Source organism: Lagopus muta, chromosome 8 (genome assembly GCF_023343835.1).
Source record: "Lagopus muta isolate bLagMut1 chromosome 8, bLagMut1 primary, whole genome shotgun sequence".
Taxonomy (NCBI): domain Eukaryota; kingdom Metazoa; phylum Chordata; class Aves; order Galliformes; family Phasianidae; genus Lagopus; species Lagopus muta.
Window position 1 is genome coordinate 10,791,567 of NC_064440.1, and position 25,475 is coordinate 10,817,041.

A 25,475-nucleotide genomic window follows, 5' to 3' on the forward strand; every position below is an offset into this window, starting at 1 on the left:
CTCATCAGGGTTACTGCATGGCCAAGATCCACACTGTGTAATATCACATGAACTTCATACAAATGTATTAACCTTCCCCACAGCGTTTGCAGAGATGAGATCTGACACCTTGGGCAGACTGGTGTCTGGGATGTTGGAACGAGAAAGGAACTGAGAGAGCCGACACACAGACCCAGGAGGTGCCACTGCTCGGACTTCAGAATCACTGTGCAAACAAAGAGTCTTAAAATGAGTTTACAAAAAATAAAGGAATAACATGTTGTTAGAATAACTGTATAAATTACTGTCATTGCAAAACTGCTCTTATGGGTGGGTACACCAGCTGGGAATAATCACAGTCGGACTACACATAGGTAAGACATGAAAACCACACTTCCTCTTCCAGTTTATCTTCCTGGTTATAAATTTCTTTCATGAATCATCTAATTGGAGTATTTCTGTATAGAAAACCTCATTTAATGGAAGAGCGCTTTGAAGTGAGGGTCAAATATAATAATAATAATAATGATGCTCATTATTTGCTTGTATTTTGAGTTTTTACAGGTTATAGTATTTGTGAAGGACTGGTGGTCATGTGAACTGTGAGTTATGATTCTGTTATGGCACAAAGTGTCTCCCAATAGCCCCACAGAGGACGTTTTAAGTACATGGAGGGTCTTAATACTTTCAAGGAACCAAAACTGTCTGTAAAATGTTTTGGGGGAGATGAAAGGCTCAGTAACGTACTTTTCCAGGCTTAATGCTGCCCTACAACAGATACATGCCCTGGGGTGGAGCATTTCAGATCCTTCTACATGCTCAACTTTGTCTAATTATTGTCCTGGAACTATTTCATATTTGAGGAGTTTACTTTGGAGAGGATGTGTCTGCTTGTTGCTGCTGCTTTGCCAGGTTGAAATTATAATAATGCCTCTCCTCCAGAGTTAAAAATAACCACTTTTCAGATGCTTTTTGCTTACAAGTCTCAATGGGGCAGGAAAGCACATGCAGTAGAGCAAGACCTTTCACAATGAGTCTCCTCAAAAGCTAGGAAGCTACAGAGAGCCCATGTGCCTGGCCATTAGTGGTGTGCTGAACCTGGATATTGCCTTCAGTGGGAACGGGGCAGTAGGGCACATGCAGTAAAACTTGCCTGGAGCACAGTATACCTTGCGTCTGGGTTTCACACACTTGCTGAAATGTTGGTGGGAAGGAACCTCTGCGTGTCTCTGTTCCAACCTGCACCTTGAAACAAGGCTGGGGTCTGCACTGGATTGAGTCCATTGTGGCTCTGTCTCGTTGAATCTTGAATACCTCCATGAATGGAGGTGCCACCACATATCTGGTCACCCATCCCAGTGTTGCACTTACCAGTGAACTGCTGTCAGCTGCTTAAGGTAATCTTAATGCTTTCAAGGTAATCCATGGGTCCTTCTCCACAGGTCCAGCTCCTCAGCCAGCTGCTTCTCAGCCCAAACATGGGGCCCATCCAACCCACATCTCTGCTCAACTCCAGGATCTTTCTGTCCTCCTGACATTGTCCAAGTCCTGCTCAGTCCCGCTGTTGCTCACCCCGCCAACCACCTCATCTGCTGTTGTCTGCACATTTGCAGAGGGTGCTTCTGCCTCTTGTGGGTTCCACCACTAGACATCTCCTGGCACCATTTCCTGCACTTTCACACACTCTTCTCTCTGGCAAAGCTGTTTTAAGTGGTCCCTGCTGCAGGCTTCCTCCCTTTCCCTCCCCACTTGTGCTGACACAGCTGTTTGGGGGCAGGCTGGCAAACCAGATTGGTGGGCGGATGTGGGATACATGCAGCCCTCACAGATATTTTTGTCCCGGCTGCAGATACTGGGGTTTTTTTGCTGTGAAGCAGAATGACTCTGACAGTAAAGCTGTAAGCAGAGCCAGGCTGCTGTCTGCCCTAGGTGAAGGCGATTCACACCCCTGCATGGCATCAGGCAGTGACATCCCCTTGCCTTGCCAGCACAGCTCCTGCATCTGCTGGGATGGAGAGAGTGCCAGGGCTGGTAACTGCAGCCTGCAGCTCATAATGACAAAGCCAATGCCAATAAGATGTATAATGAGCGTTTAAAAAGCACTTATTTGTCATCTAATCATCTATCATCCTCATTGTGCAAATATTTCTGTTTCCACAACAAAATGACTTGAAGAGAAATGTTCACCAGGAAGAACAAATTTTTGATCCCGTTGATAAAATCAGGACAGTCAAAATGATGGATGTGACACTGATGAAAGCTTGCAAACAAGCTTTAATTTCTGTGGCAAAGAAAAACCCAACCGCCACCTCATGGGTTCATCAGTGCTCGGTTGTGCCTGGAAATTCAGTGTCAGCTGGAAATTTGATGGTGACCTCTGATAAGTGAGAAAACAGTAAGGGTTTTAATGAATGACTTGAATAAGAAATAAGTCACTCTGTGCGGTATTAATTCTGATATTTGTTTTGCTATTAAGTTCAGTTAGTGGCATTTTCATTGTGTCGTGACGTTTGTGTTGATAAAGCATCAGGGCACATGAGCACCTCTGGGTGTTGGGCATCACCTTGGACACGTGAGGTAGAACAGGGAGGTGGCTGTCATAGCAAGGAGCTGGGAAGCCTTTTGTGAGACTGTCATAAAGATAGAAAAGGGTCCTGCTGAGCATTTTGCTCTCCCCTGTAACACATGCCACAGGACTTCATGCATTCCCTCTTCTTTGAGCCAGAATGTATTTTTTTTAGGGAGGGAAGTCTAGTTTGTTTAGGTCTAGAAAATGGGCATGGGGAAAGGGGCCTTTAGTCACTGACTTTGGCAAAGGTGTTTGTACGTTTGATAACCTTCCCTGCTAAACTATGCAGTCTGATCTTAGCCTCAGTTTCTTAATGTGCAATGTTTATTCCTTGGCTCTTGCATCTTTGCTGTGAGGTTTAGAAGCAAGGGTTATGAAATGTTGATTTCCCATGCGAGTATTTACAGACAGTGTTTGAGTCACCTGTTAATTTTTGGCTGGATAAAACCAAACTGAGCTCCTTGTTTCTTTCCACGTTTTCAAGACCAAATTCATTCTCAGTGAACGAATAAGGCCCTTCCCAACCCAGTGTCCTACATTTGCATTTCTGGTGTTAGCCACTGTTCCAGACTGCAGGCCTGGAAGTGCTGATCAGTAGAAGTCAATGGGAACCCACCTGGGAACACCACCAAGGAAAAGCCAGCACCTGCCACTGAAAGCTGTCCCAAACTCAAAGGCATGGTGATGATTTTGCCAGCTTTTAGAATGAAAATGGCCATGTAGAAGCTGTTGTTTACTTAAGGCATACAGCCACAGGTAATCCTTACCTTTCTGAAGAGTGGAGGGAAATGACTTCTTTCTCTACTGATGCCCTACTTTGTTCATCTCAATGACTGCTAAAATTTATGTGTGTAACATTGCAGCTGTTAGAACTGCAGGTTTTCACTCTTTTCTAGAGTGTTTTCCAGGAAAAGCAGACCAAGCTACCCAGCCACAGTGCTGACACTTGTCTTGGTTATCTTGCAGAGTGTAGATGTCGCTCCTCCAGGAGTACCCAGAGGAGAAGATGGAAACCTAGGAGCTGACGTACAGAAGCAACACGAAAGGGATCATACTATTTCTTTCCTTCAGGAGTACGTAGCACTTGGGTGTCTACCCAACAAGCCTCCCCAGGTCTCTGCTGATCACAGCTCCCTGCAGATCATCCAGTCAGGCTGCAACACTAAGGCCTGATCTGGTGGATCAGATGCGGGCAAGAAGATGTGGGCCAGATTTTCCTTTTTTACTTTCCCTTGGCAGACACAGGACTGGATTAACTCTTGCCCCATTCCTCAATTCCATAGCATTGCCTTCCAGGCTCTTCGCCAGGGACAAAACTATTAAGGATGCACACAAACAAAGGTTTGGTCATGCAGAGATCCCCAGGACAATGAGGGGAGAGAGAATGCTCTTCCTCTTCAAGTATGATATTATATTAGAACACACAGACTGGTGCAGAAGCAGATGCTTTGGCCCATGCAACAGGAGAGAGTTGGAGTAATCCCTGAATAAATAACCTTGACTAATGCCATAATGAGCTAATTGCAGCTTTTGGAAGCTTTTCAGTACAGGGTAATGTTCAACCTTGATCCTTGAACTCAGTTTATTTTCGGCTTCATGAAAACAAAATTGCTCACCTGACGTAGGATCTCGAGTTAGATTTTCAGAAGCAATTTAAATACTTGTGGTAGAATCCGCAAAGAGAATTGGATGCTTTGTTTCCTTTTAATTTGGTGGGAGAGAAGTGCCCGATTGCTTTTGCAGTTCTGAGCCCTGCAGGGTTATGACACTCCTGTGCTCACATCCCTTCTGTCTCCTGGCTAAAAGGAAACTGTTGGTTTTTTTTCTTTTCCTTTTGCATAGGGGAAAAAAGGAGCAGAACGTGCGTCTTCACTTCAGTCACGTCAGTGCAAAGTCTTGTCTCAAAGTGCTGAGAAACTGACCTAGTGAAGCAGATAGAGGGCATGCGTGTTTTCTGCTCAGTGCTCAGCTGTGGGGACTGCAACGACCAATGAAGCAGTAGAACAAACTTTTGGGTGGAAGAACAATAGCACCCTGATATGAAAGTACATATATTGATGCTTGAAGGGTGGGTTTTGCTTGATTTTATTATTTTTTTTAATCAGAAGGCTATGTGCTTAGAGATCTAGCTCCTCTTTATGTCATCTTGATCTAACCGTTATGGCTGTGAGATTTCACTGGGTTAGGGCTGTGGCAGTGAGAGTGGAAGAGAGTGCTGCGTGCTCCATAGAGGAGCAGAGACACGGGCAGCAGTGTGGTAGATTTGGAGGGGGTACCTGATCACAGGATCAGGAAGGCTGGAAAACACCTCTAAAATCATGCAGTCCAACCCATCCCCACCGCGCCCGCTGCCCACATCCCTCAGTGCCACATCTCCACGGCTCTTGAACACCTCCAAAGATGGTGAAGACAGTGCCTCCACCACCTCCCCAGGCAGTCTGTGCCAGCACATCACCACTCTTTCAGAGAAAAAACGTTTCCTAATACCCAACCTGACTCTCCTCCGACACAACTTGAGGCCATTCCCTCTCGTCCCATCGCTGTTAGGCGGGAGCAGAGGCTGACCCCCCTCGCCACAACCTCCTTCCAGGAGGTTGATACCGTACGAACACTTATCCTAACGCTTGCCTCCAGTGGCTACAAACCACCGTTTGCACAAAAGCCGTCCCAGGGCAGGCAGCACCGCCCCATCCGCACGGAACCACCTGCGCCCCGCGGCGGCGGCGCGGCTGTGCGGGGCGGGCCGGGGGAGGTCCCGGTGCTCCGCAGCGCAGCCAACCCGCGCCCGCCGGGGTTGGGCCATAAAAGCGCCGGGAGCCTTCGGGGCCGCGACTGGAGCTGGTGAGAGGTGGTGGTAGCAGTAGGTTGTGAGCCTCGGGGTGGGCAGCCCGGCTGGGACACTTCTCGTCCCCGCTCCCAGCGACCGCGCCGGGCTCCCCCCCTCCCCGCTGTCCCCAAGATGCTGTTTTGGCACACGCAGCCGGAGCACTACAACCAGCACTCGACCGGCAGCTATCTGCGGTGAGTCCCCGCGGGGTAACGCACAGGGATCGGCCCGGGGGAGCCCTTCTCGCTGGGAGCCGCGGGCTCCTTTTTCCCGTCCTTCTCTATTAGCGGGGCTCGGCGGTGCCGCGGCTGCTGCCTGCCCCGCTCGGCGCGGAGCTGCCTCCTCCTTTGGGGACGATGGGCGAGCAGCTCGCAATTTCACTTTCTCGACTCGCCTAAACCAGCTTTTTCCTGCCTCTGCACAGTCGCGTTTAATTAAGTGTTCCTAATTTAAGCTCTAAAGGGCTGCGAAACAATAGTCTGCAACATGTGTAGCGCAAACCCGTGTTTCCTCCCCCCAAGAAGACAACAAAGCAGGCAACTTTAGGAGTTTCCTTTCTGCTGGGTGCTTGTGAATTGTTTTTTTATGAATATCTATGGCCGGAGTCTCAGAGGGCGCCGATGGCTGCGGTTGTGCTGAGTTGTGGCACCCTGTGTGCACCCCCAAGGCTGCTGCAGGAGCACACCGAGTCCAGGCAGCACCAGGTTGGACAGCAAGAGGGGGTTCTGCCCCAGAGGGCAGTGGGCATAGGATGGGCTGCCCAGGGTGGTGGGCACAGCCCTGAGCTGCTGGAGCTCAGAGAGTGCTGGAACACCGCTCTCAGGCATAAGGTTTGGTTATTGGTTGGCCTTGTGAGGAGCCAGGAGTTGGACTTGATGGTCCTTGTGGGTTCCTTCTATTGCGGGGTTCTCTGTGGGTTTGCAGCATCACAGTGTTGCAGGATCATCCTGTCTGGGTCAGGCTTGACCATGCCATTCAGCATACTGAATGAATGTTTGTTGCTATAGCTATGAGGGTTCTTGAGCTGGGGCTCAAAGCCCTCAACTCACATTGATTGGAATGTTAACTGTTGGCTTCAGATGCTTTGGGGAAGGTCAGCTGGGTTAAACACCCAGTTCTCGTGGAGAGTTGTAATTGTGACCAATTCCTGGGAGCCTGTTGAGACGTGCGCTTCTAGAGAGAGCCCTCTGCTCTGGGCTGTGCTTCCCAGGGCTGCCCGTGCCCACAGGCTGGCTGAGACTGCACCAAGCAAGCTGAAGTTGTGCAGACCCCTACCCGTGGGTCATACTTCTGTACAAAGCCTTTGCAACAGCTGTGTAAGTTCTGATGTACCGCAGCGTTGTGTGTATTTGAAATGACAGTAAGACAGTGCTCCAGAGTAACCCTGTGGATCTTCATTGTCATGGGAACCCTGCATGTATCTCACTCTGAGCCCTGCCTCAGACACCTTTCTCCCTTCCCCGGTACATTGTCCAATCCTTGGTTAATGGCAGAACCCCAGTGCTTCAGCATAGAGGTGAACATCGGGAGAGTTTGAGGATCTCACCCACCTGCTTTTCTCAAGACTTGGTTTGCAGCCTTGAGCTAAGAGTTGAGCAAATAGTGCCATGTCTTTTATACTTGCACCTTAGAGCTTCTTTCAGCCCCTTGTTCGCATCTTCTTTCTGTGTTGCAAGCACTTCTGGCAAGGTGAAATGTTTCATAGGGGGTTGATCCAAAGCTGTGGTATCTGTTCAGACATCTTCTGAGGCATTTCTCTCACTTCATTACCATGGTCAATCATCATCACTGAGAGGAAAAAATCCTCTCAATGGCCACAGTTGGGTAAGAGCAAGCAGTGGTTACCTCAGTGATGCCAGCAAGTAAGTGGGGCTGGGTGCCTTGGAGTTGGTGGTAGTGCAGAGGGGTGCAGCTAGGGGGGAAAATGGAAACAGAGGGGTGTTCCTTTGTCCTCGCTGATAAGCGGAGTGGCACAGTTTGCTCTCTGGTTTTGTTTCTTAACAGGAGCCCTGTGTGTGAACTGGGTACTTCAGCTCTGTTGCAAACTGCTGCCCCATTTCACTGGTGACCTGGGCAGCCTTCAAGGTTGTGGGTGTTAGGATTGAGTGCAAGGTGGATCATTAACAGAACAGGCAAGGAAAATTTGTAATGGCCTTTCCATAGGGAGCATGCCTGTATGCACAGGCATGCTCCTGGACAGTTCTTATTAGAGCTTCTTGTGTGTGGGAATTCCAGGGGAACAGAACCCTGCTGGGAATCTTGGGTCTTCATGCATATAGAGGGAATGGACTGGGGGGGGAGGGGGAGGAAAATCTGATTACTTACACTGAATTGTCTCTGTTTTCAGCATAATCTTTCTAATTGGGAAGGATACGGTGTGTTAAGTAGGTGGACACAACAACCAGAGAAGTTAGAGGTGTGGGAAAGGCTAATGTGGCTCACCAGCATTAGATGTGCGAAGATAAGGATGCTGGTTCCTGGCATCTCTTTGTGCTAATGGTTCTGTTGTGCTCTCAGCATTGCTGACATCTGTTCCGCTTGGGGTTAGCGTGGGCCGGGAGCAGTCTGGCTGCGAGTCAGCATGCAGGTCAGTGCAAATGTCTTGTAAAGGAGTGAGATCTGGGACTGCACCCAGCTCCTTGTGAAGCTGCTGCTGAGCACCTGTGTGCTTCCATGAAAGCAGAAGTTGCCTTGTCACGTTATGGAGGCTAAATTTATTCTTAGCTGTCATAACTCAGTGCTCCTCCGGAGATCATCTCCATTATCTCAGAGCATACAATCAAATCCAGATTGAGAGCAGAATATTCCACAGAGTCTTTGTAAATAAATGTGTGTGAATTGTGTGTTTCAGAGATGTCCTTGCGCTGCCGATCTTCAAGCAGGAGGAACCACAGCTGTCTCCCGAGAATGAAGCCAAACTGCCTCCCTTTCAGTACGTCCTCTGCACAGCCACATCCCCTGCTGTGAAGCTGCACGAAGAAACCCTGACCTACCTCAACCAAGGTAGGGTTTGTACTGCGTGGAGGAGGGCACATACCCTGGGAATGATTCATGAGAGAGAGATTGAATTCCATACTGGTGCATCACTGGGAGGGCAGTGGGAAGGGGGAAAGGGGATGGAGGAAAGGACAATGTGGCGTGTAAGAGTAAAAAATTAAAGATTCCTCAACTGATACAAAATGATGAAGTACCGTTGATTAATTGTTGACTTAAAGCATCATGCATAGTTTCATGTAGCCAGGTACTGGCTTGATCTCCAGCAGTCTGAAATACGGCCTCCTACCTGCGTCTTGAAAGGCCAGGTGAATTCAGCAGGTGGGCAAGCTTTGGACTAGGGGAGGGACCTTGACATTGCAGGCCCTTGAGAGCTACTGGAGGGCATCATTGCTGCAGTGGATGAGATAGCAAGTACCTGTGGGTTTCTCAGTGCTCTCAGCAGAGGGTGGTGTTGCTCCCACTGGCTGGGTGATGTGGCTCTGATCTGCTGAGTCCCTGACTTGACAAGTTTATGGGGTTCATAGTAGCAAGGTCCTCCATAACGGACCTCATAGCATAATTTTTATGCGAGGCCCTGAGTTTCCCTGGACGTTTTTTTCCTTTGTCAGAATTTGTGCATACGCATCTGTGGTTGGAGATTGGCTGTCTCTTTGTAGTACCTCCTGCATATGGGTCCCAGAGGGATAAGACATCTCCAGGCACAGACTATGCAAAAACATACTACACTTAATTTCTGCTAGTTTGATAACAAGGGCATTACAATAGCATCAGTCTGAGGGCTGTTTGCCCTGTGTTACTGGTGTCCCCTCTAGCTTCTGAGCACTGCCCCAGCTCCTCAAGCTCTGTGCATTGAATGTGAAGCTCACTTCAGTGTCTCTGTCTGGACTTCTTTCAGTGTTTGTGCAAAGCAGAGCCCTGACCCCCTCTTTCCTCCCTCCTCCCCCCCCACGGGCTCTGACACCCTCCGGGTATGTCTGGCTGTTGGATCTGTTTTGCTGGTAGGCCCAGAGAGCCCTGCTAGAAAGTGCTGCAGGCTTTACCCAAGAAGCTCAGATGCCATATAGATTGAAGATTGCTTAAGATTTGTGACTGTATTCCTGGTTTATCCATTCAAATACAGCAAAATCCCAGCAGGTGACATGGGGCATGTCAAGGGTGAGATGAGCATAGACTGTGTTCTGCTTACTGTCGTGAATATTTGTCTCCTGCTCCATCTTGACACAGTACTGACTTAATTCCTTGACAGGCCACCAGATGCCAGGTATCTTCTGCACCCGTCTTCCATCTCCCAAGGGGGCAGTTGGGGATGTGCCCTGGGGAGTGAGGCTGGACAGTTTAGAGCAACAAAGCAGGGGTGAGACTGGACGAAGCCATGCAGTAGGCAAGAGCTGGGAAGGGGTTTGGGGAAGAACTGTAATGCTGTTGCTTTGCCATGAAAGATGGAAAGAGCATCTTTTCTTATGGGATCTTCAAGGTAATTAGTTGTAAAAGATGCTACATCTCCTTCCTTCTAAGTTGAACAGCTCATTGCCTTCTATTCTTGACAGAAACTTCACATCTTCCTGCCACCTTCTTAGCAGCATTCTTACCTCACTTCTTTAAGTTCCTAAGCAATTTTTTTTTGCACATTACACTGTGCTCTTCTTAATTTCTTTAAGATCCTCTTGACATTCAGTTGAAATTCAAGGCTATGCAGTATGCCTGCCTTAAAAGCCGTTCTGCCATACTTGGCAAGTTGCTTCAGAATCAACACCAGCAGCTGCACTCCTGTTCCCAGCATTGATTCCTTTTTGGTAGGAAGGGCAGGCCTTGGCCCTAACCTCCTCTTCCTCTGTGCTTTGTCATTTAAACTGAAATCCCTTGCCTGTGCTAGTTAGGAAAAAGGGATTGTAGGGATATGACCTGCTGTGAGGAGCTGGTGTAGTCAGTGAGGTTGGTTGTGTATACAATAAGAGGATACTAAGCACACGTTTCCATCAGCTGTGGTCAGAACCAACAGATATTTCTCTGATGTGATATTAGTGGGGATGTTGCTTAGGGTTAAAAAGTTATGAAGATTTGTCTTGCAATAGATTTTTATGCTTAGGAATGCCTACGTAAAAGAAGATTTATTTTCTATTAACATCTGTGTTAAGATCTTGTTCTTTTTCTGTCGAGCTCGTGAATAAAAAGTAACAGCAGAAATGAAAATTCTTGAGGCAGAAGAGAAACACTTCTGTGGAAACTACTTTTGATTTATTTTTTTTTTTTGAACTGAATAGTTTCCCAGAGGATACCTACTGTGCAGTTATTTTCCTCTCACTCCTCCAAAGTCAGAGGAAAGTGCTGCAACTCCTCACGGGTTGCAACCTGTTCAACAGAAGCCAGGGAATCCCACCCAGGTGCTGCCATGCAGTTCTGAATTACTCTTAGTACAAGCTGAGGTAAGACTAACACAAAGTTCATCATCAAACTAGAAGAACTATGCTGTGTAAGCCTGAGGTGGGACATGGAGGGAACCTCGGGGCAGCTCAGGTCTTGGTAGCTGTAGCATAGCAGAAGAGCTGACTGACTTCAGCATGCTGTGACCGTGGTGCCATTCCAGAAAGCAGCACAGACCATTCCTTACACCTTGTTGCCTTACACTGACATAAGAAAAGGGACACTTCTTGCACCTTACCCTCTTTCTGTGCTTATCGTGGTCTGGCTAAATACTGTTACACAAAACTTCCTTCTTGCGTGTATGCTTGAGTTTTGGGTCAGATGACCTTAGCAAATGGCTAACTTCATTAATGTGTCCTTCTACCCTGTCTATGCTGAGAGCTTCAGTCACAGCTGGCTCCTAGTAACAGAGATACAAAGTGGCTGTCCCAGTTCCAACAAACCCATTCACCTCCAGTGCAGTGACATATCCAGACTATGAAGACTGGTTTGGGGGTTTTTGGCTGCTTCACTATTTGGCTGACTGACTCTTGCAATGTGTTATCCAAAAATGCTTCCCTGGCTGGAGCTCTTCACTACTCAGTAGCAGACCTTCTGTCACTGTGCAGCAGCTATTCTCCCTGCCTTGGGATGCTCCCTCAGGACCAGTTCAGTGTTGGAGAATGACCGGCTCAGTAGATAGCCCGTGTACAGAGATAGGAAGAAGAAAGGTCTGGTCTTACAGAGCATGATGGCTTCTGCTGAGCCTTGGGTGGCCCTGGGGAGTTGGTCAGTGGCACTGTGCAGGTAGAGGACTTTAGCCCTAGCTCCCCACAAAGATGAGGGAAAAATCCAAGTGGAGTCCTGATCTGCAGAGGCTGTTCTTAGCAAGGCTGAGGGCGCAATGGGGAAGGTCATGTGAAGTTGACTTGGGGACGTTCACCAGTGGCAGGCTCCCAAGCTTGTCTGCTCTGGTCTGAAACCACAAATGCTCACTGGCCACAGCTCTAGAACTAGCCAGTAAATCAAGCATCTAGAGTCAAATCTTCAGCTCGCTTTCCAAAGACTGACTCATTACACTTGTCTTTCCCGATCTCTTCCCTTCTGTGTCCCACATTCCTTGAGAAATTGGAGCCAGAGCCCTGTTAGTCTCAATTCAACGTGATCTTAGTTTGGTAATACTTAAGGCAGTCTGTATGGTCAGAGATCTTTACTGGACTGCATTAGAATTATTCATCTGACAGCTGTAATATAGACATGTTACCATGGTGCCTTAAAACCACTTCCCCTTTGGTCCACGAAGCTGGTAAAGGTGTGTCCTCACACAAGGAGCTGCTGCTGGCACTGTTCCCTTGGTCAGGGAGCACTTCATCACCTAACGTTTTTTGGGACTAGCCTGCCTTTTAGCACTATTGCAATGTATCTTGTGGGTAGAGATTTTTCAGACAAACAATCAACCAGCAACCATGTTACAAACTACTGCTTTAGCAAGCCGTCTTGGTGCAGTTGCATGTTCTATGGTCTGCAGTCATATGGGGTGTGGTTTGAGCAGGGCTGGTTGAAACTAGTTTCAGACATGGACAGAAATGGGAGTAATGAAGGTGGTTCCAGAAACTGTACCAGGAGGAATGCAGAGGAAACAAGCACTCTACAGCAGATCTGAATGCTAATAAATGTGAGGAAATAAAATCATTAAAAAAAAATAAATTAAAAAAGGGCACATTCGCACACAAAAAAGCCCAACAAACGACACAAAGCAAAACTCATTGCTCAAGGGACTTGGCTTGTAGTGCCAGAACCACATGTGGAGCATGAGCTGTTCCAGTCGTGATTTTATTTCATGACCAGTGTTGGGTTGGCTCAGAGCCAGAGATCTAAATTGCTCGGAATAGAGGGTGGGTCCGGGCTGATGGCAGGAGTCACTGAGACCCAGCTGTGTGCCAGACCCAGCCCTGTCCCTTAGCAGTGCTTGAGAGTAGCAGGCCATCACCTGCCTGTGAAGTTTTCCTGCTCTCCAGGTCTGTGGTTTATGACTTGTGGTCCTCAGCCATGCGAGGATTTTCACATGCAGCCGGTTGGGGTTAGGAAGGCTGGCCACCTCTGCTTCGCAGGGTCTTCCAAGAGTTAGTTAGTTTTATTGCCAGTCCTAGACAGTTCGGAAAACAAACAAGCCAAAAACCCAAACCATGAGAGAAAACCACGAACATCCGAGAAGACCTGTGATGTTACTGGGAGCATAGCTGCTGTGGTGCATAAGCAACAGATGCCTCACAAAGCTAAAGATGGTCTGAGTTGGGTTCTGTCACGCACAAACAAAAGCTCCAGATATTGGGTCCTCAGGAGTGGATCCAGGTCCAAGATGTGTTTGTGTAAACTTGTACACTTGAAACTGCTGTTGTAGATTTTTTGGCTGTTGTCCTGCTTCAGCTCACTAGAGACATGTTGTGGTTTCCCTTCCAAGGAAAGGCGTGGAGAGCGCAGAGGATAAATGGAAGGTGGTTGCTTGGGTAGATGTCATTGCTTACAACAAAACCTTTGCCTCCCTTAAAAATTTAAAGTTCATACAGTTGGCTAATCTTCTACAGGCAAGGAACTCAGTTTTAAATACTGAGATTTACAGTAAATGAAAAAAGCTGTTTTCTGTTGACGTTAACTCATACGTAATTGGGTTTTTATGGGGTCACAACTGTCGGAATGTTTGTAGTTTTCCTGGAACAGTTCTTTATTTGCCTAAATGAAGTGTAGAGAAGGCTGATTGACCAGCTCTGACTGGGTGTGCTTCTGGTTTAATTATAGTTCTACTTGTGGGGAGACTTTTGCTTTGTCCCATCAGAAGAACCAACTCTCCCTATAAATTGCTGCTGCCAGTGGCCAGCTCCCACTGCTGGTGGCCTGTCCCTTGTGAACATGCACTCTACCTTTGCCTGAGTGTCACTGAGGCTGTGAATATCAGGTGCTTCCTGGTGGCTGCCCACCTATGCATCCATCATCCCTATGGCACACAATGTGACATGCCGTTCTGGTCCTCTCCTCCTTTCCTGGCTTTGGGTAGCTTCAAGAAGTGCCTGTCAAAGGCTGTCTTTTCTATTTCTGAGGATGTTTTTTTCTTTTTGGTTCTTGTGCTGCACTCCTTTGTTTTTGGAGAAGGCATTTGTCTCCTACCTTTCTCTGAAGGCAGCTCTGATGTCTCAGCTGAAGCCGTTATTCGTGCTAGCAGCGATTTCCCCATATGCTTGGCAGCTCTGTCTTTGCTTGGCAGCCCAGGATAAACAACCCTGTCTCCAAACCACACTATCCCTAAACTCACTATGAATCTTGCTTCAGATGACAGGGCACCTCTGCATAAGTAGAGCATCTGACTTCTGTTGCCCTTAGGAAGCTAGAATCTCAGTTGTCTTTTAACCAAGAGGCTGTTTTCTATTCGTTTGGTAATACTGCTGTTAACATCTGGATGAAATTCAAATGGGATTGTGAACTTGCTGGATCGTAGCCTGTGCACAGCTCCTACTGGAAGCCCCTAGACTGCATTTTGTTCTCCCACTTCCATAAATCTTCAATATCTGTGAAGGAAGGAAGTGCTCAGAAGTAGCTGTGAGTATAGTGAAAATTCAGAATATCTACAAGATTTTTTTTTCCTTCCCTGTCTTTTTTTTTTTTTTTTTTAACTTTTCTCCATTATCCATATCTCCTTTCAGATTTCTGTAATTTTGAGAGAAACTTTTGCCTAAGTTTCTACATTTGGACTGTATCAATGAACTTGTCAATCTGAGGTGACATTTCAATTTTCACTCACTTTTTCCCAACTTGCAGTATCCTTCCTATAAGACATATGTTAACAGTAAGAAACTTACAGAAGAGCGTCCTTTTGACAAGGTTAACTGTTTCTATGGGAACTATATGATACCTTATCTCTAAGGAGGCTGGAAAAAAAAAACCAAAAACATTTTTGCCTCCAACCAAGCATTTATTTTATGTTTCTGAAACTATACGGCACGTACTTGAGCAGTAAGATTTCTCTCGTCCTGGCTTGCTGTCGTATTTCTGAGCTGTACTTGCTGTGATGGGGCATTTGTCAGTTGGAGTAGCCAGGTGCACGAGTGGGGCTTCCTTTCTCTAGCACATTTCTCCACATGACTGCAGAAATGTGGTGGAGGGGCTGATTTCCCTGAGGGCTGATTGGGGTCAGCAGTCACATTCGGCCCTTCTGCATCCCTCTTCAGCACCCTCACCAGGGACCATTCTTTTTAGTTATCTGAAGCTCAAGTAAATATTACACACCAAGCTAGTCTTGCAGAGCTATAAAACCTGTTGTCCAAATTGACTCAGTACAGGTTGAAACCAGAAAAAGCCTGCCTGTTTTAATTACACAGAGGGGGCTAAGCTTTTCTGAGCTAGTCAGATGTGACCCAGATAGTCCTGGGTGTACATGCTAGAGAGCTGGAAGTACAGGAAGAAATTATTTTCTCAAGTCAGATTTTTTTTTCCCCTCTTTTCCATTAGAAGTCCATAATTTCTTCAGTGATTGATTTGTTTTAAAAATCAAAACTTATACCATGTCTTCAATTAGGTGAGATTATAGAATCGTGGAATTGTAGGGATTGGAAGAGACCTCTGGGGACCATTAAGTCCAGCTCCCCTGCTAAAGCAGGTTTCCTGCAGATTAGTTGGTGGGGTTCAGCAGAGTAGACAAGGTGTGTGCAAGAGAAGAACAAGTGCACACAGTGACAGTAGCAACTGAGAGTGTTTCTGAGTGTATTAGCTGTTTTTGTATCCTTGATTGGAAGCTAGGCTGTAGCCTTGGAGGAGTTACATATACGTCCCACTCATCTGAGTGGAAAGCACTGTAAATGAAGAGTGTTTATTTTATGCCTGTTAGCTATGAAGTGTCACCACTGTAAAATGAACTATCCTCAGAAGTCTGGGAAGATGAGTGTTCAGCCAAATGTTCATATAGTAAATGAGCACTGGAGTTTTCTTCCAGCAAACTTTGCTCTGAGGCATGTGTTTGGCTTTCCACAAGAAAGAGGCAGAAAAAGAGAAAGAAGGGGACAAAGAAACCCCCCCCAGAGCTCTGAGGAGATTGTAAAAGGAGGAGAAGCTCAGGAAGAGGCATGATGACAGTGCAGCTCTATGGCATGGTGGAAGAACTGGTCATGGAATTGGTCCATTAGGTTCCTCTGGTGGTAATGGCAAGTAGGGCAGCTATTTTTGATATTGCACTCAGATGGGTAGCGAACTCCATTGGAAGTGGCTCCAAACAGTGGCACCAAGATAGCTTTGCTGCAAAGAGAAACAGGCAGGAAATAAGTGGAAGGATGCTTGAGACTGCAGATACTGAAGTAAGGCATGTGTGCAGCGTGGTTGGTATAACCACATTCAGAGAGAGAGACTGCAAATGAGGAGTTTATGACCGTTGGTCTGACTGGACAGCTTGATATGGATGCAGCCTGAACACTGAATACCAGCTGCTGGGAAGCTGTGGCCAGGGAAGGGTTGACTGTCTTCGCCCTGCCCCATCCCTGGCCACTTATAACTGGCTGCTCTTGAAGATGAGATGTGGGACATGATGGATTTGGTGTGTCAGGATGACTCTTATGTTCCTTTTGCTTTGCCTGGCCCACAGTTGGTCCTCCTCTGCAGGATTTCCATGCTCCTAGCGTAGCGGGAGCTTTCAGGGTGGCCTATTGTGTAGCAGCTGAATTCACAATATCCTCTGGATAAACATCTCCTAGAGCATCTTGTCAAAGGAGGATGCAATAAGCAACTGCAGAATATCCAGCGCCATTTGTGGCCTGGAAAGGGAGGATTCCGCCCTTGTTCCTTGTCTTGAGAATGTCTGCACATGGGACACTTTGGCAGGTGTTATGCTAAGCTTATGCTAAGCTATACTTTTGCTTTTGCCTGTCTAAAAAGGTGTGGGCAATCGAGCATGCAAGTTGAGATGCCAGCTCTGTCACTCTTGCCTGTTTATTCTGTGGACCCATTAATCTTGTCAGATAAATGTGTGTGTGTGTGCCTGATGGCCTAAATAGTTGCATTTGGTTGCTTTAAAGGTGATCCTCCTGCCTGCTGGATGTGCCTTGGGCGGGGGTAAAAGCTGTTTCTTTTTTCCTCCCCCCTCCTTCTGCATGCTGCATTCATCTGTCAGCATTCCTTTGCCTTTATCTTTGCGCTATTTAGGATGTCCATATAAAGTTGCTAAATGGAATTTTTATTGGCCAGCTTGGCTTAATAATCAAACAGTTTCCAGGCTGGTTCTGTCCAGTGCTGTGTGGATCCATTCTGTGAAAGAGAACTCGCAATTATTATTATTTTTTTCTTGTCTACTGACTTCTATCACAGATATTGCTCAGTGTAAGGTTAGGTTTTAATTAATTGCTGGAAAGGCAAGCAGACAACTTGGCTAGATTAAGTAAACTCAGATTGGTCTGGAACAGCAGCAGCCTAATAGAAAGTGAGTGTATCGTATTGATGCATTGTGCAGAAAACCACAGAATGCATAGTGGAAGTGGCCCTGGAAACGTAACACCAAAACACTCAAAAATGAAAGCTGGATATTGTGATTGTGTAGCAAATAAACATAAAACAAAATGTAACTTTTGAGTTTAGGATAATCTTTTGAAATCAGAAGCTCTCAAGAGTTACTGGTGACTGGAACTGAGATGGCTTGTTCCTTCTGAGTATGTGAAAGCATTTCTTTCTTGAACCAAATTTTTCATCAGCTGTATCAAATTGTTGACTTTCAGTTATTTTGTCCCCAAAATAAGTGGCCATACCTGCATTTAATATGCATTAATGGCCAAAGACAGTAAAAATGAAGAGAGTAAACAGTCTATAAATCCTCTTTAGGGTAGGCTCAATGGCTTTATGAATCACCAAGCAGGAGCTCTGTGGACTTGGGTGGTTACTACTTTGCTGGATATTACTCTTGTTTGTAAAGCAGAGTTGCTCAAACCCTAGCCTAGGAGGTGATTGCATAAATTTGCTGTTGCTCAGGGACTGTCTGCTCAAAATACAAATTGCACTGTATCATCACCCGCCCAGGTTTTTATTGGTGCCCCAAAAGCTTCCAATGAAGCTGGGAGACAAATTGCATCTCAGGAATTTAATGTGGTTATTCAAATATTTATTGCCATTCTGTTCCCTGCCTGAGGTAGGGAAGAAGGCTTGTGGCGAGCTCTGCGCAAGGAGCACCGGGTTGTGCATTGGCATCAGCTCTTCTGGGGATTTGGTGTTCAAAATGCTTTCTTCATACTGGATAGTGGTAAAAACACTGATAGGTGGCTTCAGGTGTCCTTGTTTGTGTGTGTACCATACTGCAGCATAACCTGAGACCAGGTAGGTTGACAGCTGTGAGGCTGTTGTGAGCCCTTGCTGCCTTGCTGCAGGTATGGTTGGTGTTGAGAGCATGATAGGGAGAAGGTTTCAGCAGGTTGAATCTGCCACCGCTGCTCTCCATTGCCACAGATGTTTCCATAGGGTTTTTCCTTCCCTCTAAGCCCAGCATATGATAAAACTTCATCAGTTGAGGAGCAGCTACTGCCCTGGTCAAGGTCAGGCTGTTTGATCTTATATATCATCTCAGAGTCTCAGCATCAGACATTCAGCAACTCTATCTGGCTTTATTACCAAGCACTGACTTGCAGCTATCTAGTATAGCCTATATTAATGAAGAAACAGAAAGACATCACTGGCGAACTCACTGTATTTCAGTTGTATGTTTTGGGCTTCGCCAGTTGCAGCCTGTCATGGGAACTGGGAATAGGGTTTGTTTTAGTAACACTTGCAACTGTATTTCTCTACAGATTTAGATACTGGAGTAACAACAATTTAGTTAGAACATTGACAGCCCATGTGTGATAGAGCTGGACAGTCACTGGTATTGGATTCTGTGTGCCAGAGCCTTGAGCTACTTCTTAGCTTTTGGCTCTTCAGTGCCAATGGGAATATGAGGAATTAGGACCAAATTCTCACTGAGAGTTCCACAGAGGGAAATAAATTGCAATTGAATTTTGGCTGAAAGCCATCTTGTTTTGATAGCTGCTCTGTGTAGTAACTGGAGTTGAACACTTGGAGGCTGAAGGGAAAGTAGAATAAATACTACTCTGAATGAGGCATATCATGGCATGAACTGAGTACTGTGTCTTACATCAGATGACCCATATATCTTTCATCAAAGCATTTTACTTCTTATTTGACTTTCCATTTATCATTAACTCTGTCTCCACAACAGTTTTCTGTTTTACCAGTGGGCAGAATATGTTTCTGACTCTATCCAAGCAGAATCCCTCCCATCAGGATGAGGTGTATGGTTCAAGTTATCTGCTGGGTTGCAGGATGGCTCCTGTCCCACACAACTGCTTGGAAGATGCATGTTGCACACTTCTTAAGTGCTTGATATCAGTTTGAAAGGAACATGATGTCTCAATGTTTTTATGCAGATTAATTTCTTTCATCTCATAAGAAATGCAAACCAGGCTGCCAAAAGAGTGGGGTATATATAAGAATGTAAAGGCGTCACAAACTAAGGCTTGCAATACTTGCTGAGTGGAAATGCTTGTGGCTTAGCCATTGCTTTCCTCTGTAGCACAGGTCATGTGACTTCTGTGTCCCTGTAACAACATCTGAGTACGGTCACAGAAGCTTATAGTCTCAAATTCTAAACTAATTTTCTGTAATGATTGGACTGATATTTGCTTGGGAGTGAATTGCAAATGCAAGAGATGCTTGGCTGTGTAAATTCATTTCAGATAATGAACTGCATCACTCTGATTTTGTGAACCTGAGCCTGACTTTTTATATTAATACAGTGGTATTGGTTATGTGGAGAGCTATTGTACGTCTCTCATAAAACTGCCAAGTGAATAATAATAACCTGTATGATTGGTAACACTAGAGACTCTCTTGTGTTAGTAAGGGAGACCTCCATTTCGACACTGTAATTTACAACATCCAGTTTTGTTGTCCAGTGATCTCTAAAGGGAGGTCACTCTTCCTAATTCAGTTTACTTATGTGCAAAGAGATGGGTTAAGATCTGTGTGTGTTTCCAGTGCTTAATTTGGCACTTCAAATGGTTTATTCTTCCCCTTCTGCATCCCTTAAGCCACATGCTGGATTCAAGGGTCACTTCCTGTTTGCAGAACCTCTACTGACATCAGTAGGAGTGCTGTGCAAACATTTGTGGCTCCAATATGGCCCCTCTTGTCCTCCACCCCCTGCCCCAGCCATCTATCTCTGCTCTGGTGATAGGGTCTGTGCTCACAAGGGCAAATGGGAGAGCCAGAATTCCTAAAAAGGAACCTGACTGAAATGCAGTGCCCTTTTGACATGTAAGTCTTCCATTTCTAGGGCCAGAAGTGTAGCATTCTTCTCTCTGCTGGTAGCAACTGCTCAGAGGGAGATCTATCTGCTTTGCAGTTTTCTGCAGGGCCGGTTCAGAGGAGAAGCTGGTTGAACCAGAAGAACCAAACTGCTCTCCCTCTTGGTGCTTGCCTTGTTGTAACTGCGCATTTTTTCAGTAAAAGGGAGGATATCACGTTGAGCAAGAAAAAATAGGTACTGAGGATATGTTATATGTTCCTGCCCTGCCTCATTACCAGCTATAGGTTTGTTGTGCAGTTGGTCTGATACTATAAGCTTTTGTAATGCCTTTACCATTTGTGCATAAGGTTTTGGGATGCCAGTCTTCTTGGTCTACTGTCAGCCTTGGAGGGTGATGGTATTTCATGAACCAGCTAGAGGAAGTCTACTGAACTGAGTTTGTTATGCTAAGGAGTGGGGGAGAAAGCGGTCTAACTCCCTTCCAGTGGGGATTTCAAAGGGATCGGTCCTTGCACTACTGTAATATGCAGAGTTGCTTTCACACGTCTGAAGGAAGATTTGTGCACTGGGCAGCCACATCTGAGGCCATTATGGAACAAATCTTGTCTTTCTGGTTCACTGAAACGCATTGCAACCCTGACCTTGCTGTCCTTAGCAGAACAGTGACTAGACCTGTTGTGCAGCAGCTCTTCACACAACTTTGCTTCAGTAGAAGGGGCAGATGAAGGCAACACCGCTGTAGAGGGAAAACAGGTCTCAAGCACTGTGGTGGCTTTGTGGAGGGTGACCAGAAGGCTGTAACAGGCCTGGGAGACAGAGTGCAGTTGGTGCCCGAGTGCTTTGAGCAGCCAACAGACAAACCTTCCCCTCAGATTTCTGCTGTGCTTTAGTTCCTACTCTATTACTGGGGCAAATGCATTATGTTAACAAAAATGAGCTTTCCCTGATCAAACGTATGCTTTATTAGCCACGTAAATGCCAGCATGACTCTCTCATTGCTACAACATATTAAACACCTTGGAAATGTTTCCTTAAACTCTAGGTCAGTCTTATGAAATCCGTCTACTTGAGAATAGGAAATTGGGAGAGTTTCAAGATTTAAACACAAAATATGTAAAGGTAAGGAGAAACATAGATTTCTTTTCTTCCTGCTACTACATACAGCCTCTAATGAAGGGCCTGACCTTGCTCACACTGAGACAATGGAAGATACTTTGCCATTGTTTTTAATGGGAGCAGGGCTGATGGAGTTATTCTGAGTGCTGGAGTTTCACGGGACTATGCAGCTTGGCTTTACAAGGCTTCAGGGGAACTTCTGTTCTGTTTGTGATCATGACCCCAGAGTTTCACTGTGAATATTGGGTTCGGGGGAATCCCAAAGTTCAGAGGTGAACATGGTCAAAACCGCAGGCCTTTTTCCCTTCTTACCCCGAGCAGCACACCTGTGTTGTTCAATTCCATGTCATGCAGAAGACCCTGGCCTTTTTTTTTCACACCGTTCTGCCACACAGATTCTGCATAGCTCCAATATACATCAGTAATGAGCATTATTTTGAAACATATAGAACTTGGTTGTTTCTGTTCAAATTCAAAAAGTTGGCTCCAGATCTTGTTTCTGGATCCAACCTTCAAGCCTTCCTCTCCCAAATTCTTGGCTGTTCTGCCTCAGGATTTCTTACGAGAAGTTGGGACTAATTGCAAAATTTGGATTCCAATCTGGACTTCAATTGTCCAAGTTTAGGCAGGTCCACACTTGGCTTTTGGCCCATTTCAGGAAGCACATGAATTTGGATTCCAGTTTTGCAGGCATTCCCACTGTGGCTTGCTTGCTTCGTAGCTTGGGTTTGATTTGGGCCTTTCTCAGGTTCACTGGCAAAATTTACTCACTCATTTGATATGCAGGGCCCCAGTAGGAGCAGGGAATTGAGAAACTGGGAGGTAAGGGGCCATTATCTCATGCTAGTGTAGAACTCTGAGTGTCCAAAAGGATTTATCATTTAGGGATACCTTGGACTTGTCTGCCCTGGGAATTGCCCTTATTCCAGCCTTTTGTCTCCAGTTGTTGATGAGGACGAACCATTGCAGGCCAGAGAAGAACCTTCCCCTACTGCAGGAGATTTCCTATTCTGCACTCCTTTACTGCACTGGGCAAATTCATTATCAACAACTGGTGGTTAATGGCTGGAATCAAGTTTATTTCCCACTGACAGAGTATCTGGGCATTTCAGCTCCACCAGTGCAGGGATAAGTGGACTGGCTTTCAGATGTGGGATATACAGGGGATGGGGCATGTTACTGACACCTTAAATGCAACTCCCATGTGAGCCATTTTGGATGTGGAGGCAGTATAGTGATGTTTACATGGCGTGGCACCTAACATTAGGTGGACACTGCTATAGTGCTTCCAGACCAAAGCCCAGAGAGCTGTGTAGGGCTGTGTTATTCAGTGCAGATGTGCCCTGTGAGGGGGAAATTATGTTGCTTTCTTGTTACAGGGGTCTCTTAGGAATGTGGGAAACATGAAAATGGGTCTCTTAGGGGAACTGTGGTTAGGGAACTTAGGGGAACTCTGCTCTCATCGTGAATGGGGGTTAAAAACACGTAGAAGTAACAGATCAGCTTCTACTCCTACACTGGAAAACCAAAGTCATCTCAAGAGAAGGGCCTCTAGATCATGTTGTTCACCTTGCCATCTTTTCTTAACAGAGTATAATTCGTGTCGTTTTCCATGACCGACGCCTGCAATACACAGAGCATCAGCAGCTGGAGGGCTGGAGGTGGAGTCGGCCTGGGGACCGCATCCTTGATATAGGTGAGACTATTTCATTTTGGTTCTTTTGCAGAGTTGGGAAGTGAGGTGCTGAATGCTATACCACGTGTTTTCATGTGTGGTTTTGTTGTTTGTTTGTTTGTTTGTTTTAAATACACTCCTCTCTTAGGAAATCTATATACTTTGGGTGGGAAATAGGTCGAGGACTGCAGGTCACAAATAGATACATTGTGGATGGCTTGGCTTTTCACATGCATCTCGTAACTGTATAGAAACGCTTTCCCTTCTTCGGTGTAATATTTTTAAAATTTTAGGGGTTTTCTTCTACAGATATTCCGCTGTCAGTTGGAATCTTGGATCCCAGGGCCAGCCCCACGCAGTTGAACACTGTTGAATTTCTGTGGGATCCATCCAAGAGAGCCTCAGCATTCATTCAGGTAAGAGAGAAGTGATAGTCCTATTGTAAATACAGCGATGAGGTATCTTACAAAGACCTGGAGGGTTAAGATAGCCAGCACACGAAGAAGAGAGAAAGGTGCTAATGATAGGATACTTTCTAGTTACTTGTTAGTTTTGAAGTAATATCTGCTTTAGCTGGGCTATTTAGAAGAAAGGAAAAAAAAGAAATCCACATTGATGTTGCTTTCTGAGGATGGAGGAAGCTGTTCACAGCCTGTTAGTTTTGCTTGCTGTCCTTGTTCATGAGTATTTCTCATCTGAAATGCAAACCGTCTGTTTTTAATCTCTATGTGGGATTTACTTAAGTCAAAGGATGCTTTTCCTGGTGCCCTGTTTCCCTCTAGGATTCTTATTCTTCTATTCTTTTTTTTTACTTGAGGAACAGAAATGAAAATATTTTGAACCCTTCTGTCTCTTAGTTTCTGAAGAGGAGTCAAAACCTCATGTTCAGGCAACCCTGCAAGTTCAGGAAGTCTAAAACTCATTTTTTTTACAGCTTTGAACACTCTCCAGGGATGAGCACAACTTTTGTTTTCCCAGGTGCATTGTATCAGCACAGAATTTACTCCACGGAAACATGGAGGAGAGAAAGGGGTGCCTTTCCGGGTGCAAATTGACACTTTTAAGCAGAATGAAAATGGTGAATACACAGAACATTTGCATTCTGCCAGCTGCCAGATCAAGGTGTTCAAGGTAAGAAGTAATTTTGGCTTTGTCATCAACTAGATTAAAGAAAAGTTAACAGTTAAATTTGGTTTGTAAACCATGAAGGAATAGTGCCAATAGCACAGTAAAAAAACAGAGACTTCCAACTGGATATGCTTAAAATCTTAAATGGAACTCTTGCACACAAAACAACATAAGCCCAGAACTACACAGCAATTCTAGTTAAATTCAAATAACCTAAGTGTCATGCCTACTCTGGTGCCAGTCCACTGTGCCTTGAACAGTATGCACATGGAGATCTAGGCTGTGCAGCTGTCTTAAATAATACTGAATGAAAACCAAGATCTCAAACCTTGACTGGTTGAAATGAAAGCCCATCAGACATGTGTTGGTGCAGAAAACAAATCTCTGTGTAATACAGTTGAGTAGTGTCTAGAAGCCTTTTTCTAGTTCTTGTCCTGAAGGTGATGTATAGGTAGGTATCTCTGCTATAGCAGGGAGACTGGGACTAGATGTTCTTAAAGGTCCCTTCCAACCCAAACCATTCTATGATTCTGTGATTCTGTGTATCATCAGTGATACAAAACATAGTCCAGATTCTAAGGAATATAGATGATACCGTTTTAAGTCATTTTGAGTCAACATATTATGCCGATGATTTTCAGGATATATCCACTGTGTTTGAATGTCTCCACGCAATAAAGAAAGCATGGGCATCACCAGTTTCTTTGATTCAATCTTCCATAAACAATGAGAGTATAACTTGGAGATCTTAAATACCCTTTGCTTTTCGCCACACAATTCCTCTCATTGCTACTTGGAGGAGAGAAAGATGATTGTGTACATCTCCAGAGCTCCTAAATGGACATGGCAAACATGGAGCCACTTAATAACAAGATTTTTTGTAGACCCTGCTTGAAGGGTCTGCTGCTCTACTTCTCCTACAAGCAATGCCTTTCCTGTTCCTGAAGAGGTGGTGCAAAAGCAGTTGAGGTTGAACTTAGAGGGTTCATGATCTGAAATAGTTATCAAATCTCAAGATCGCGGTCAATTTATTTTGGAATTGCAGTAGGAGTTAATTGGGAGGGGGTGGTGTTATAGAAACAGTTGAGATGTTAGATTAATTTTTCTGTCTGGAAAATGCAGATCTGGTCTTGCTCCGTATGTGGAGCCCCCATAAATCTTAAGGAGTCTTCTGTGAACAGATCAGAAAAAATCTGTTGGCTTCTGTTTCCAAACTTGTAATACTTGGCATAAGGCAAAGCTTGTGCTTGTGCTTATAGCCTAAAGGAGCAGACAGAAAACAGAAGACTGACAGGGAAAAAATGGAGAAGAAGACCACCCAAGAAAAGGAGAAGTATCAGCCTTCCTATGAGACAACTATTCTCACAGAGGTAAAATGTTTTAAACATATGTTGTACCACTTCAGCATATTGGGAAACAGATTTCAGAGCAAATGCAGTGTAACTGAGCCTTGGAGATTCTT

At 45.6% G+C, this 25,475-nt stretch overlaps 1 protein-coding gene across 1 annotated transcript in view; it reads left to right on the plus strand.

Moving 5' to 3' along the window:
* Positions 1-5,370: 5,370 nt before the first annotated feature.
* Positions 5,371-25,475, plus strand: part of TFCP2L1 (transcription factor CP2 like 1) — a 33,834-nt gene continuing 13,729 nt past the window's right edge. Inside the window, exons 1-7 of the mRNA XM_048952915.1 lie at positions 5,371-5,569; positions 8,227-8,378; positions 21,137-21,213; positions 22,801-22,906; positions 23,195-23,301; positions 23,864-24,016; positions 25,273-25,383. Of these exons, the coding sequence (XP_048808872.1) occupies positions 5,508-5,569; positions 8,227-8,378; positions 21,137-21,213; positions 22,801-22,906; positions 23,195-23,301; positions 23,864-24,016; positions 25,273-25,383 (768 nt within the window). The 5' untranslated portion in view covers positions 5,371-5,507. The remainder of the gene's footprint in view (positions 5,570-8,226; positions 8,379-21,136; positions 21,214-22,800; positions 22,907-23,194; positions 23,302-23,863; positions 24,017-25,272; positions 25,384-25,475) is intronic.